The 16,328-nt window shown below is 39.4% G+C and overlaps 1 protein-coding gene across 3 annotated transcripts in view; it reads left to right on the top strand.

Annotated features, from left to right (window-relative positions):
* PCNX1 (pecanex 1) overlaps window positions 1–14,870 on the top strand; it is a 150,006-nt gene extending 135,136 nt beyond the window's left edge. For 2 of the 3 annotated variants that reach the window (XM_054970361.1, XM_054970359.1), the window contains 8 exons: window positions 1,125–1,225; window positions 1,788–1,938; window positions 3,028–3,258; window positions 3,743–4,017; window positions 4,938–5,164; window positions 6,851–7,290; window positions 8,815–8,955; window positions 10,631–14,870. In XM_054970361.1, coding sequence (XP_054826336.1) covers window positions 1,125–1,225; window positions 1,788–1,938; window positions 3,028–3,258; window positions 3,743–4,017; window positions 4,938–5,164; window positions 6,851–7,290; window positions 8,815–8,955; window positions 10,631–10,771 — 1,707 coding nt within the window. In that variant the 3' untranslated portion in view covers window positions 10,772–14,870. The remainder of the gene's footprint in view (window positions 1–1,124; window positions 1,226–1,787; window positions 1,939–3,027; window positions 3,259–3,742; window positions 4,018–4,937; window positions 5,165–6,850; window positions 7,291–8,814; window positions 8,956–10,630) is intronic. The other variant, XM_054970360.1, reaches the window with a different exon arrangement.
* Window positions 14,871–16,328: the final 1,458 nt, after the last annotated feature.

Genomic DNA, 16,328 nt, shown 5'->3' with positions numbered 1-16,328 from the left:
ATCTTCTGCCAGTGAGGGAAGAATTTTAAAATTTTTTGCTTAGCATTCCCCCAATGATCCTCCACCCTCCCTTATCTTTTTAACTCTTGTTTTTATCTTTTGTATTTATTTTATGCTCTGGTTTTAAATTATTTTAATGTTTGTGTGCTGGTTTTAATGTTTTTAAAGATGGTTTTAATCTATATGTTTTAATTTGCTAGTGACTTTGGGGGCCCTGTTGAAGCAGAGAGGTGGGATAAAAATCTTACTAATACATAAATAGCAACTGTTAATAGACATGAATCTGCCTACTGCCCTTACAAATTCTCCTAAGCCAGTGACCATCGCTACAAGTTGTGGCAGCAAACTTCACGGGTGGGTTAGTTATTTTTATGAAGAACTGAAGGCTCTTGGGTGGCTTACAATATAATAACTACTAAAGACAAAATTATACAAATTACAACCAGCCCAGCTAAAGTGGTAATTATTAATAAAATAAAAATAACAGTAAACATTTCAATAAAACATTAAAAGAAGAAAAACAGAGTAAACGCAGTAGGAAAAGCAAACCCCAGTTAACCCCAAAACAGCAAAGCACCAAGAGAATTAAGTGGGGGAATGTGAACTATTACACAAACACTTAACAGCGAGCCTGAGCTTCACAAGGCACCTGAAACTCACTAAGTCCAGCACCAGCTGAGTTGCTGAGGGGAGAGCACTTCAAATCTGGGTGCCACAACTGAAAAGGCCCTGTTCCTTGTACCAGCTTGCCTTACCTCTGTTAGTGTTGCCAGGTGAAGCAATGTTGCTCTCAGCTGGCAGGCAGAAAATTAGGGGAATAAGCAGTTCTAATATATGTTGTGTCCTCCTGAATATACTGCCAGTTAAGTTGATTGGCATGACTGAGTTTCAGTACTATGAAAGAAGAATAAACATTTGATGCCTTAGGCTGTTCCTGCATTGGGCAGGTGGTTGGACTAGACGGTCTCTAAGGCCCCTTCCAACTCTATGATTCTGTGAAAGCTGTGAAAGGCAATATTAATGTATGCAATAATAATTTCTGCATTAGCACTGTCTCTTCTCTTTTCTTACATGACAACTTTCTACCCATTTTATAACAACGTTTTCATTCTCTTTACTTGAAGCCATTAAATGCAGATAAAGATTCTTCTTTAGTGACCCTTTGCTATGGACTATGTGTTCTTGGTCGCAGAGCCTTGGGGACTGCTTCACATCATATGTCTAGGTAATGCAAATTTCTTATTCTAAAAGTTCACAGGAGAGAAAGTGCAGGTTGTTGCATACATATCTTCCCATCCCCCATCGTGCAGACAGCTTGAAAACATATATCAAATTGTTTATGTGAGGTGGGCCTGGCCAACTCCAAGAAAATAACAACAAAATTGTAACTCCAGATAAACCACAAGGAGTGGGGTTTGCATATGTTTGTTAAGACGGCAATACAAGATGTAAAGCAGTGTTCACTGTGGCTGACATTTCCAAGCAGAGCTGCTGCTGCTGCTTTCATCAGCTGGAAAGATTTGAGACTGAACTTCAGTTGCTGTCTGCATGGGTTAATTCATTAACTTTGGGCCTTTCAACCCAGCGCTTTCTACACAGCCAGGGCAGATAAAGGCTGAGGACATATGACTGCGTCTCCTTGCTCTAATTCATATATATTTATAGTAATAGTTCAGCATATCCACTACTGGAAGTGTTGCCAGTTGTATGCAACCCTCTTTGTGCTAATATAGAGGTTGTTTGAATATTTCTGTTACTATTTCGAACTTCTTTTCCAACCCAAACAGTAATCTGGAATCCTTCCTGTATGGACTCCATGCCCTGTTTAAAGGAGACTTTCGTATCTCATCAATTCGAGACGAATGGATTTTTGCAGATATGGAATTACTCAGGAAAGTGGTGGTCCCTGGAATACGCATGTCATTAAAACTACATCAGGTATAATATCTGTTGGTGTAACTGTCATAGGTCAAAAGGACCCATATTAGTCCACATAGAGATGTGTGGATGTTCTACTGCACTGCTGTATTATGGAGACATAACAATTAGACCAACGCTGAAGGCTCAGAGGGAAAAAAATACATTTGTAATAATATGAAGAAGGATTTGACACCAACCGGAAAGTATCATGCTATTTCAACAATGAGTTCAGTTCTTTAGTTTGGCAAGAATTATCCTTAGTTTATCATATACATTTACACACCCTTGTGTCCTGGCAATGAAATATGATTGCACGAATGCCTAGCAATTGCCATCAAGCTTACAGACTTTGATTTAAAAACACACATTACTTTTATTACCAAAATACATGTAAATCCAGTGATCTTTGATGGATTTTCCAGGTTTTTTTTATTGTCCAGACTGTCTGGTGATTTCTGGAAAATTCTTGGCCGTGCTAGGCACCGTTACACACATTCATAAATCTACAGCAAACTGCTATAGAAACAGACAATGTGATTGGCCTGAGTTTTCAATAACTGGTGTTACCAGATGTCTTTGTACAATGAGCCCTAGTAATCATTCCGAAGTAAAGGTTTCTGGACCTTCTTGCACCTTTCTGTAAAAGAGTCCATAATTTGGTAGTGACTAAAATTTCCTGAGATGAAGTATTTCATAAGGTTCTTTGTGTTAATTGGTGGCTGACTATGTATATATTTGTGCTTAACATTATTTTTTGAAAGGCTAGTTTCTTAATTTTAGGTGTTTTCCAGCTACATAATTATTTACTTCTACAAAGAGCATAGCTTTGAAAAACAAATGCTGTGACTGGAGCGAACCAATTTTAGCAAATAACTTTAAATTCATATTTTTGTAGCAATCTATAAATAGTAATTTCTTTTTATATTTGAATATTTAGTCATTCATACTATTTAAAAATTACCGGAAAAGTTTACTTGTTTTTTAGCGCACTTAGATATCACCGTACATTTTGGCATTAGTGTTGAATAACTTGCATCTCTTTAATATGTAATGCCCTTCTTATATAACAAAGACTCTACTGAATAATATGCTAACTCCTCTGTTTAGGATCACTTCACTTCTCCAGATGAATATGATGACCCTGCTGTTCTCTATGAAGCGATCACATCCCACGAACAAAATTTGGTTATTGCTCATGAGGGAGATCCTGCTTGGAGAAGTGCCGTCCTCTCCAATTCTCCCTCCTTACTTGCCCTTCGCCATGTGATGGATGATGGTACCAATGAATACAAAATCATCATGCTGAACAAGCGCTATCTCATCTTCAGAGTTATTAAAGTAAGTGAGGGGGAAGAAGGGGCTGATGTGCGGGTTTTCCCAGGTAATGATGGTGAAATGTTGTTTTTAAAGCGAGCTTTGTTGCAAAGGTTCAGATAATACCTTTTTCGGGTTTTTAGTGCTACTGTGTGTAATACTTAAAAGTGCTTTCTAAAAAGAAAGGGGGTGGCTTAAAATTCCTCAAGTGAAAGAAGAAAACTAACTCTCAAAAACATTAAGACTAAGTATCCTAAAGCAGTGTAAAGATAAGGTAGCATCATTTATAATGTTTTGTGTATCCAGCTTGCAGTTTGTGCATGTGTGCATACATGTATATAAATGTTTAGTTGTGATTTAGGATCTCCTGTGAACTTCTAGTAAAACTGCCAGTGAAAATTAGAACTCAAAACTATTAGCCAGAGCCTTTATAACAGAGTTTGAAAATCCCTGTGATATGGCGACACTTTCTTTCCATTCTGAGCTTTCCCCATCTGTACATTTGCAGGTAAATAAGGAGTGTGTACGTGGACTTTGGGCAGGGCAGCAACAGGAGCTGGTCTTCTTGCGTAATCGGAACCCAGAAAGAGGGAGCATCCAAAATGCAAAGCAAGCTTTGAGGAACATGATAAACTCTTCTTGTGATCAGCCTATTGGCTATCCAATTTATGTATCTCCTTTAACGACTTCTTACTCAGACAGCCATGACCAGCTCAAGCAGATTCTTGGAGGTGCCATTAGTTTGAGAAACATCAAGAACTTCATAGTAGCAACATGGCATAGGTGAGTTGTGCAAGAGATCTCCAAAGAATATCTAGATTCAGTATGCCCTACTGTTCAAGTCTTAGAACACTTCAGAGATCTTTTTGTAGCAAATACAGTAAACGGTTGCTGCTGGAGCAAGGTCATTCCATAGTTTGAGTGATATAAAAACCAATTCCAGTCCAATTTGAATTGTATACATTCTTTGTACAAATGGGTAATGCCCAGAGATCACATAAAACTTGCTTAAACTTAGTCTGACCATTGTTCTAACAAGGTTAGTATTGTCTACTTTGACTAGCAATGGCTCTGCAGGATCTTGAATAGAAGTTGTATCTCAGCTTTATCAGTAGCCTGCTGTGGTAGTTAAAACTGACAGCACCTCTGTGTGTGTGCGCGTGTGTAAAATGAATCAATCAGATCTCACAAGTCTGGCTGGAAATCCACAGAGACCTTGGAACTTGTCCACACAGAACAGCGTGAGTAAACTCCTGGAACTTAATATGTTTCATCACAAAGAAAACTAGACTGTTTCAGTTTTGTAAAATTCTGTTTTTATAAAACGAACACATAAAATATTTCATGGATGGTGGATATTGCAGGTGGTTATATGTTCAGCAAATATTCCATAACATTATTTTGTATGTTATTCCAAATAAAATCAAGGTGGGGTTTAACCAGAAATAGTATCTTGTGTCACAAGAAATAGTATCTTGTGTGCCCATATACATAACATTGTGTGTTTTCTACACTCAACATCAGCAGCCAGTATGGGGAGACCCAAAAATATACATAATACAAATACATAAATATAATATTCACACTCCAGGCAAGTTTTTCTAACTTTTACAAAGGGAAATGGCTCTTCTTGGCATGCTGTTCTGAAAGGCTTGGCTCAAAACCTGGTCTCTTTGTGTCTGTTGCATTTCCATCATTTGCAGGTTAAGAAAAGGCTGTGGTGCTGGTTGCAACAGTGGGGGAAACATTGAAGATTCAGATGCTGGAGGAGGAGCTTCCTGCACAAGTAACAGTGCAACCGCTAATGACTCTCAAAGCAGTGTTTCTCAAGGTGGGGGAGGAGGAGGAGGAGGAGGAGGCAATGTGACTGCTGCGCAGGGACCTGGAGCAGGACTGCAGCCTCCTGTCACATCTCACCCTGCAACTCTAGGTATAACTGAACTAGTGTATGAGAGAGTGCACTTTTTAAATACCTTTCTGGGGCGGGGGGGAGGTAAGGGAGGCAAAGAGAAGACAGTAAAGTTTGATAGCAAATTCCTGAGAGAGATGTCATGCAGCGGAATGCAGTGTAAGTAAATGGCAGCAGTGGTGTGTGTGTGTATGTGGGGGGGGAGAACATAAAGTAATCAGTCTTCTGTTTACAGACAGTTCCTATGAAGGATTTGGTACTGTTGCGCAAATTATGGCTGCTATGTCAAGGCCATGCAACTGCTTTCAGCATACTCTTTGTGTATGCATGCAACAGCTTACTGTGCAGATTAGGGAGTTCATTCCATGGCCCAAAACAAACCCATAGTAGTATGGAAAAGAAGTTGCCCTGTCTAGATTGTAAGAATGGGTGGATTATTAGAATATAAAAGCAGCCATAATCGATCAGATCAGTGGCCCATCTAATCTGCACCTTTTAAAAATAGTAGCCAGCTGGGGCATGGAGGCAAAAGCCTCGCCTTAATTGCCCCCACCCCCAGCACTAGTATTCGGGAGGTTTCTGGCTCTGAACAGAAAGTTCCATTTACTCATTGTGACTAATAGCCTTTGATAGGCTGATCCTCTGAGCCTTTTTCTAATCTGTTTAAACCCAACTAAACCATTAGCCAAGTTGAGCAAGTGAGTTTTTCAAGTTAATTATTTTTTAAACAAGAAAACATCTTTTTTTTGTCCTGAATTGACTGCTTATCAGCTTGAATGCCTCTGAGTTTTAGCATTATGGGAGAGGAAGAAAAAGGTGTAATTTTATAAACCCCTGTCATCAACCCCTGGTTGTTTTTTCTTCTAAAATAAAAATCCCTAAGCTCCTTAGCTTTTCCTTGTATGGAAAATACTCCAGTTCTTTGATAATTTTTGTTGGCCTTTTCTGCACCTATTCCAATGCTACAATATCCTCTTTGAGATATAGTGATCAGAACTGTACACAGAATTTCATATGTAAAGGCACCATAGATATAAATGACAGTATTATGAAGATGGTTTTCCAGTCTCTTTCATACAAACCTCTAATATATAATTTGCCTTTTAAACCACTGCCCCATATTGAATCAACATTTTATTGAGTTATCTCCCATGATCCCAAGATCTCTTTCCTGATCAGTCGCCTTGTTCTGACCCCTTCAGTATATAAATGAAGTTTGGATTTTCTCGCTTCAGCTTACATCACTTTACATTTATTCACATTGAACCTCATTTGCCACATGATGATACACAACATAGTTTAAACCTTGATAACAGTAATTCTTGCAGTGAATAGGCCTGTTCTGGGCCTAACTGATGTCAAGTTTTCTGCCTGCTTGACCAGAGCTGCAAAGCTTGATGAGTAAAACTTTTAGTCTGTGCTTACGTGAAAGGGATGAGTGAATGCTATGTGCCATCTCAAGCATCACCAGAGTTATTAGTCCAGGTGCAGGGCTCTTGGAAACTGCTAATAAAAAGGAAGTTTAGGTGCCAAGTATATAAAAAGCTCCCTTGAAATTGCTAAGTAGGGGGGAGTCTGGGCATAAAACTTGTCTAAATTATAGCTAGATTTTTCCAATTCTCCATCAAGATTAGATCAAGAAAAAATTCTGTGTTTGAAGCTTGAAATCAAGCATAATACTGTCATGCTTGTATGCTTACTTTTCAGGCACCAGCCACAGTGCTCATTCGGTGCAGTGCAGCCTTGTCAGACATTCCCCTGCTCGTGCCTCAGTTGCCAGCCAGTCCTCTTACTGCTACAGCAGTCGTCATTCATCCCTCCGCACATCTGCTACTGGTTTTGTGCCTTGCCGACGCTCTTCGACCAGCCAGCTCTCCCTTCGCAACCTTCCGTCGTCCATCCAGTCACGTCTGTCTATGGTGAACCAAATGGAACCCCTTAGCCAAATGGGTGTTGTCAGCGTACAGCATGGCCTGCCCTCTTCTAGCAGCTCCAGCCAAAGCATCCCTGCCTTCAAACAGCATGCCCTTGTTGGCTTTCTAGGAACAGATGGAGTGAATAATGTTCCTGATGCACAGCCAGGCACTAACACAAGCCCTGTGAACCAGACACAAACCAAAAGGGATGATGTTATTTACAGAATCCAGGTGAATTAATCTGAGGAACAGATCTTTTTCCTTTAATGCCAGGTGCTATTACGGGTCCACCAGCATGTTAATTTTTTAAAACTACAATGAACTTATAGTAATACAGTATTTTAGAGTGAAGTTGTTACTCTTCATGTGAAAATATCTGTAGACATAAACATACATCAGTGGGAAGTATTCTGTTACTGTAGTATTCTTAGTATGCAGGTATAGTAGAGTTGTTAAGATGGTTCTTTTTCAGATTAGCAAAAAAGTAGTGAATACATCCATGCCTCTCAGCTCCCAGACCTTGCAGTGACCCCAGAATGTGAAATCTCTCAGCACATACATTTTGATACACAAAGTAATGCGCAACTTCTAGCCTGTTTCTATGGTAAAGGAAGAGCCAACAATTGGTTGTAATGTACCTTGTAGAACACCTGGGGCAGTTTTCCTCTTATGTCTAACTGAATCCAGGTTTGTCTGCATGGTCTCATGCTATATATTCTATTCAGGTCTACTAACAGGACCCCTAATAACTATGACCAAGGAAGGTGTAAAAATCTCATACTGTGAAGTTTAGGGCTACAGTCTTGTGATTTTAACCAGTCCTTCTCCCATCTCCAAGGTTAAGCAGTAAATGTATCCTTCCTTCCTTCCTTTTCTCCCAAAGGGGACCCAAAGCAGCTTACATCATTCTCGTTTCTTCCATTTTATCCTGACAATAAACCTAGGTAGGCTGGTAGCATGTGACTGGCCCAAGGTCACCTAGCAAGCTTCCATGGCAGAGTGGGTATTCAAATTAATGCCTAGCCTGACACTTGAACCACTACATCACACTGGCTGTCTGCAACACTCCTTAGCGTTATGAACAATGTCACAACGAATAATAAAAGTTTATATTCTGTTATTTATACAGAAGTTTATACAGAAGAAAGACCTGGCATCTAGATAAAAGTAGACTGACTTGAATATCCCCATCACCTTAGGGCATTGCAGCCAGTTTTGTATAGTGGTTAAGAGCGCAGGACTCTAATCTGTAGAGCCGAGTTTGATTCCCCACTCATCCACCTGAAGCCAGCTGGGTGACCTTGGGCTAGTCACGGCTCTCTGGAGCTCTCTCAGCCCCACCCACCTCACAGGGTGTTTTGTTGTGGGGACAATAGTGACGTGTTTTGTAAACCACTCTGAGTGGGCATTAAGTTGTCCTGAAGGGTGGTATATAAATCAAATGTTGTTGTTATTATATTATTATTAAATTGTTGAAACTTCCTATACCACAGACACTGGCCAGAGGTTCTACAGTACCTGTTTCTTCTTTACTATGTAACTAACTTTGACTGCTGAATGAATTTAAATGCCTAGTGTTTGATAGATTAGAACTTTGAATTCTAGCAACAAAACTTGGTTCTCCTGTTTCTCTTAAAATGGAATAGTCACATCAGGACAGCTGCCTGCTGTAAATTGGCTTGTGTTATCTTGCTGAAGAGAAAGAGTTTCCCTCTGAATAAATTGTTTCAATATTTTAAGATATTTCTGTTGCAGATAATGGATCCTAGTCAGGTGTTGGAAGGCATCAACTTGTCCAAAAGAAAGGAACTGCAGTGGCCAGATGAGACAATTAGGCTAAAAGCTGGAAGAAACAGCTGGAAAGACTGGAGTCCTCAGGAAGGCATGGAAGGCCATGTAAGTTTCACTTTGGAGCAGATGTTTGGGATTGGCAAGTATATTTTCAAAGCCAGTTTTGTATATACTGCTCAGCTAGCATAGAGTTTTAGGCCTATAAATACTCTCTGGTAAAAATGTTAAATTTGTGCATCAAGATAAGCTAATTCTATAACCTGGAAATTTTTGAAGAAAAGCCCGACAAATATGAGGAGAAATCATCATGATTCTGCTTCTGCAAGCCAAGAGCTAATTAGCAAGAGGCTGTTGTGCAGCATTTGAATACAGGTAATGATACCTGAGCCCACAATCTCTCAGTTTATGGGCCCAGCATCAAGGGGGGAGGAGGGGGGAAGGCAAGACAACAGAAGACACAGACAACTTGTTGGAATTTAAAAGGCCACAACTTTATTGGTTACAGCTTATGGAGCCTTGGCGCTGCATAGGGCATGGATCCAAACATCGACCAGCCTGCCTGCTGGTCAATGACCGCTTCAGCCCACCTGCTGAAGGGGGAAACTGAAGGGTGACAGGCTGTGGTATTCCATGTGGGTGCACACCTTTGTGTGGATCCCCCTGCTTCCTGGGAGTGAGCATGCCCTGGGAGTGAGCACAGCCCCCACCTGGGCTTGTCCCTGAAATGCCTCACCCCCAAGAACCTTTAAAAAGATCCCCAAATGTGGGGAATCTGGGCTCATGGCCCTGTTTCCCTCCAAAAGGATCTGTGCCCAATGGCAACACCGCCTTTCCCAAAGTTGTGACAGAGATAGAATAACTGCAAGAATAAGATAGAGATTTAGAAACTCAGAACCAAATACAAATACCCAGTGGTCCCTAGAATGAGGGTGGGATAGGTGGAAAGCCAGTTAAGGAACCAAGTGCAGCAGCCCAGCTGGCTCCGTGACTTTGCCTTCCGCCAGCTGACCAGAAGGAATCTGCTGCTGCCCACCCTGCCCAGAGGCAAGCTACTGGACCTCACACAATGGCAGCAGCCACTCCCAACAGGCCGCAAACCAAGCTGCAGGTGAGTCTGCAGCCATAGCTTCTCAAACTTCTGCAGGTGCTCTCCGTATGTTTTTGAATTAAATCTGAGATGCACCAAATCATCAGTTCTGTACCCAATACCAAATTTCATATTTGGCCAGTGAGATACAATATATGCTTAAGCCTTACTTTATTGCTTTATGGAGTCAGGTTGCTAGTTGCAAAGCTTGCTTGGGCACTTATTTTGAAGAATACATTTCTACAGTAAGTATAAGATAAAAACTAAACACGTGCATTCAGAATAAATTTGAAACTGTCCCGTGGCAGTGGCTCTTTTCTTTCCTCTATTCTCCTGCATATATTCTCAGTTTTTAGTGCCTTTCTAGAGATTTGTTCTACCATTATGACAAGGGGAAAGTATCTATCAGGTATAATTACCTGTTCTCTAATGCTGCACAGGAGCTTCTTGCTAATTAGCTCCTGAGTTGAAGTGGAATTATGATGGTATTGTTCAAACAACTGTACCCATAGTACAATGGATAGGGGAGAACAAAGTACATAGTACAAAGGGCAGGGGAGAAAATGTGTCCCCCATCCCCCTGCATGAAAGAGAGCAAGGTTGTTGTCTTATTGTAAAACAGTATCATAGTTTTGAAAGTGTACACTTGCCTATCTGCAACTGGAATCTTCTTTCTGCATGATCTACCTTCAGGTGATTCACCGCTGGGTGCCTTGCAGTAGAGATCCAGGGAGTAGATCCCACATAGACAAAACCATCCTGCTGGTCCAAATTGAAGACAAGTATGTTGCTGTGATTGAAACTGGAGTTCTAGAACTTGGCGCTGAAGTGTGAACTGCTTTGACAATTAACCTCTCATCATCCCTTCCTAATTTTTTTTAGAAATAAGGAGGGACTCTCATGAAAAGTCTTCTAAAACTTTAAATGTTGTTCACATAATAGAGAAGGACTTAACCCAAGTAGATGTGTATAAGCTCTGGCTCAGAATAAGTAAGAGAGTCTCCTTTGGATATTTTTCAAATTAGCTACAGAGGAAAACATTTTGCATGAAGGATAAACATGACATACCTTTTGTTTTATACTTTATTTTATGCATTGCAATGCTTTAAAAAGCCCAACATTTCCCCATTTTAAAATAGGAATATCTCAGTTTTCTAAATGTTTCGCTAAAGTTGCCATGTTTTATCATGTTTTTAAGCAACTGGGTAGTGTACAAACTGAGTTAACGTGTAAAAAAAAGAAAGTAGAATGGTGGGATTATACATTGCAGAAATAATCAGATTCCATGTGAGTCGGAAAACTTCAAGAAACTGCACTAATTTTTTTCTATGGCAATGCACTAAACAAATCTGAGTTTTCTCAGAACATTTATATATATATATATATATAAATATATAAAAAGAATAAAATACCATTATTTAAATTGCATTTGGGATTAATCTCCTCCCACTGCATATTCTTATTGATGGTATGGACTGTGCCATTGGTTTGTTTTGGCATAATATAGTGGATTGCACAGCAGTGCATTCATACTGTCCTTTTCAGAATGCCAGTAAGCACTGACATAAAATACCAGAGGATTCCTCTCTTGGTGATATCAGTTGGTGGTGCAAATGTGCAGAAATTTCACCTTTTTTTATTAATAAAGGGCCCAAACACACAAATGTGCATCTTCTTTGTCCAAATAACTTTGGCTGCTTTCCTACTTAGAACCAGCTAAAATATGCTGTTTGTGTCCTTTGGAAGAAATTTGATTTATTTGAGGGAAGCTGGATGAAACCCAGTGTGTGCAATGGGATAATGATAGTCTATATAATGTGGGACTTCTTCCTATTTCCAATCAGGTGACGCAACTTGACTTTTTTGTTTTTTAAAAAAGGAAAGGTGCAGGAGGCACAGTCTGACTGTCTTGTTTGTATCGTTTCACCTTGTAACTCCCTTTAGTCTTTACTCTTTTCTGTGACTTGAATTTTATTTTCAATGATTATATATATATATATATATATTCTATAATAACTGTATTTTTAACTGTGAAATTGAATTACATTGCATATCTTAGGTTTTACTGTGTTGGGGTTTTTTTAGTGTGCATTTTCAGGGAAACAAATTACTCAAACTTCATTGGAGTGAGAGAAAGCTGCAGTATCTTAACTTGCTGCTTCTGTGACTCATTCAACAGCATTCATGAAAAGTTGTACATGTAGTGATTGTTTCCTGTGTATGATCTGGAACTCTGTGGGGCTTAGTAGGAAATTGTGCACAGTCCACAAGTGTAGCTTTTGGAAGCAGCCATCTTCTCTTTAATAGTTAAAACAATGGATTAGTTTTAGCAAGGGGGGAGTGCAGCAACTTCTGCACTGAAACCAAAATCTTTACCTAATCAACAGTTGAAGCTTTTTGGACTTGAGAAGAAATACTGTAATTCAAATCATCTGATGCCTAGCATCAACGCTGAACATGCTGAATCTATAGTCTTGGTAAAAGTAACTCACTATGCAAAAGTTTTACTTTTCCTAGCATTGTGGATTTCATTGCTGCATATACTATCATTCTCATGCACATGCAATCACATATTTAATGTTCCTTAAATATTTTTTTTAAGATGTGTCCCCTCCCCAACAATTCTGGCCTGGGCTGCTTGAACTGCCTGCTGTTCAGCACCTGATTATATTCGCACTTCTACCATCTTACAGGTATGATTATAGTCAGCTTCTACACCATGACAGTAGTTTCAGGTTGGTAGCCGTGTTGGTCTGCAGTAGAATAGCAGGATTTGAGTCAACTGGCACCTTAGAGACCGGCAAGAGTTTCCAGGGTATAAGCTTATACCCTGTAGACTCTTTTTGGTCTCTAAGGTGCCACTGGACTCAAATGCTACATTAGGACAAGTAATTCTTGGCTTCCTTTTCAAATGAGAATTGCATATTTATTTATTCTTCCCATCCTGAGTTAGCTTTCTGTACTTCTCATCTTTAGCATTTAACTAGCAACAAAGACCACACAATGTGCTGGCAACAAAGTCCACACAACTTGGAATATTAGATGCTACTTACAATAGATTAGAGCCTAGAAATTCAAATTGAGAGAGAGAGAGAGAGGGTAATCCTTCTGCTGTATTCATGATGAATCCATTCATATTTTGGCAGGTTCAGTTTTCTTGAATGCATTGTTATCAGAGCTTTATTTCAGTTTACACTATTAGTATATATAAATATCATCTAATTAAGCAGTACAAGAAGATACACAACTTTAAATTTACCTTTAGGTTTCTGCTGCCTTTATTCCATTAATTTGGGAACAGAGCTCTGAGATTATTAGTTCTTAATACACGAACATCAAATTACTACATACAGAATTTCTGTTCAAAGCCCATTTACTTTTCTATTTGTATTGGATGAGTTTGTAAACGAAAAATATAAAGATGTGTATTCTGTGGAGCTATAATCCACATGACTTTATTGAGTAGATTTATTATGAACATCTCCAGCAAGATGTATAGGTACTACTATGAATTCATAAAACATTTCTTTATATTGACAGTGGAATATTTGTAGACAAGTGTGCCAGTCAGTACATTGGCAATATTGTATGTAGTTGGTTCTCTACAAGATTCATTCTTTTCTAGTCTGGGAATATAGATCTAGGAACACTTGGTGAAAGTTGTCAGTGATAGAGCTATACTATTAATAAGCTAACTGAGGATGACACAGAGGCCTGCTAAATTTGTTTGTTAATAATGTCCTGGGAAACTAATGCGGGCATTTTCCTTACCTCATTTTTAAATGTTTTTATTTTCTTAAATAACAACAATCCTATTCGTACCAAATATTGGAATAATGAATTCTACACTACACCATGCAATGCATGGGGGCAAGAGAAGAGATTTTTAAAATGGTATCCTTTACAAGTTTCTAAGCTAAACTCTAACATGGATTTACCTCAAATTCACATTATGAGGGAGATCACATTCATTGAATTGATGTTCCCCATAAATGGTATGGCAGAGGCCCTTGATAAAATATTATAAAGCAAGCCATAATATACTTTGTTTAGCGATTAGACAGCCCGGCCATGCATGCCCTTCATTCAAAGCCCCTAAAAAAGGGATAATAGGTCTGTATTAATAAATGGAAAAGCCTTTTTAGAAATACTTTGACTAAGTCTTTGGGTTTAACCACCGTGGTATTATATACCAAATTTTACTAAGGATTTTTTTTAACCTATTATATAGGTTTCTACTTGTCTGGCCTTACTTCATGTTTGATAATCTGGTGCCCTTTTTGCTCTGTGATGCTAGACAGTGTAAGAAATTATAACAGTATTTAATATGTGCCTTACTAAAATGGTGGGTACATAACACCTTGGTGGGTGACCCCGCCCTTGACTAACTGTTTTTCACCAGATTTTTAAAAGGCTGTTTTAAAGATGGCTGCTCCAAAAGGTTTCATAGGTATATTGTATCATTCACAGGCAACACTTATGAACATGCCATTTAGATGTTTCAAATGTGTATACACACAACCCAGTAAAATCACTTGGTTTATGATGTGTACAGAGGGAAATCACACAGATTGAAAAATCTCTTAACATCCTTATAAAACAAAGCCAGTCAATGAACTGTTGATAATTAGAGAGAAAAGGGGAATTACAATAGTGAGGAAGGGAAGTGTGAATTGAGTTTGAGATGGGATATGGAAAATATTCTTTACATCTACCAGCATATGAAGATCTTGCCAGGGATTTAGGGGTATGTATACTTGGCGTGTGTCAGTGAGTGTGTATGTGTCTGCGTGTGTGTTGTTTGGAAACTGCCTTGTAAATATTGTATCTGTTTAAAATTTGGAAAGTGGAGGGGGTTTGTTTGCAACATATTGCATTGAAAAGGACAGTATTGACAGTGGAGAAACACTGAAAAATAAAACCAATCTTTTTCCTCCTGTTGTCCATTATTTTATTCTTAACTCAGTTTTTCAAATCTAAGGCCTTTTAGCAAATAAACACACACACTGAACAACTCCTTAATCTCTTTATCTATGAAGTATGTCTGCCTAAAAAACTCAGTTATGCAGCTTTTATGTTCTTGATCCTTGAAAGGAGATCTATTATCAATATATACTTAAAGTCATCACCAAACTTTATTATGTTTTCTTCTTTGTAAAAGCTTCTGTTACGTTCTCTGTACTGTGTGTGTATACATATACACGCTTTGTACTATATATGACTTGGCTCTGTGATAACTTCTAGCAGGTCATGACTATGGGGGAGGAGAACACTGATAGTACAGGACTATAATAAATGTTAACAATACTTGACTTAAAGTATTCAAGCTGTATTATGCTGAGTCAGATCACTGGCCAGTGTTTTTTCTGGTTGGCAATGGCTCTCTAAGTTGTGAATCTATCTATGAAACTTTAAATAGAAGAACTGGGTATCACAATTGGCTGCGTTTGCTGCCATCACTTCCATCACTTAGGCCAGAGGTCTCCAATGTGATGGTTGTGGGCATCATTGGCATCCACTGACATCTTTTAGAAAGTGGCAGGGCCAGGTAGAGCTTTTGCCCAGCAAGGTTTCAGACTGGCCATTGGAAATCCGATTGGCTGTGTAGATTTTTTTTAAAAATTGTTTTGGCAGCAGCTTCCTCTACAGCACAAGGATCTTCACTGTGTGACTAAAGATAACCTGTGGCAGCCATTTTGTGGCTGTGTCCACCATGCTGTGTCAGAATTCCAAAGGTCCCCACAGGCCTTTTAAATGGGCATGAGTTTTCCACCAACAGTGCTCAAGCCATCTCTCCAGCCTCTTCATAAACCCAAGCTTTCTGGTAAACCAATAGACTGGAACTCTCTTTGAGGAGAGGGGGCACTAAGGAGCAACCCAAGCCAGCATTCTGTGCTGCTGCAAGGGCCTCTACAGTAATTGTCCAGGGTCTCAAAATCCCCCAGGGCTGATGGTAAGCCAGTCAAATCTGTCAGTCTTTGTGGTTGGACCATCCTGTCTATGCCCTCTACTAGATCATTCTCAGTACATAAAAAGAAATTCCAACTTTGACCTTTCTTGTGTGCCAGTACCCAACACAACCCTGGACAGCTCCATGGTTGCCTTGGAGTCCTTGGTGTAGAAATCACCTAGCGTTTTAAGACTTGGGATATGCAAGCCCACCTCTGAGACCTGCTCAGCCAGTTCAGTCAGGAAAGCTAGGTGGACAGAACACCAACAGTAGCCCTAACCTATCTGGAACATAACATGAAGTTAAACTTCACTGCTGTTTTCATCAGGAACCTGTGGAAGGAGAAACATGAAGGAATATAGCCAACCACACCCCAACCCCAGTTAGGAGTTGATGAATGAGAAAATGCACAGCTGAAACTAACTGAGACAAAGAGTTTTT

This window comes from Eublepharis macularius, chromosome 2, assembly GCF_028583425.1.
Source record: "Eublepharis macularius isolate TG4126 chromosome 2, MPM_Emac_v1.0, whole genome shotgun sequence".
NCBI classification, from domain to species: Eukaryota; Metazoa; Chordata; class Lepidosauria; order Squamata; family Eublepharidae; genus Eublepharis; species Eublepharis macularius.
The sequence above is the reverse complement of the archived record's forward strand: the minus strand, read 5'-3'. Positions and strand labels throughout refer to the sequence as shown.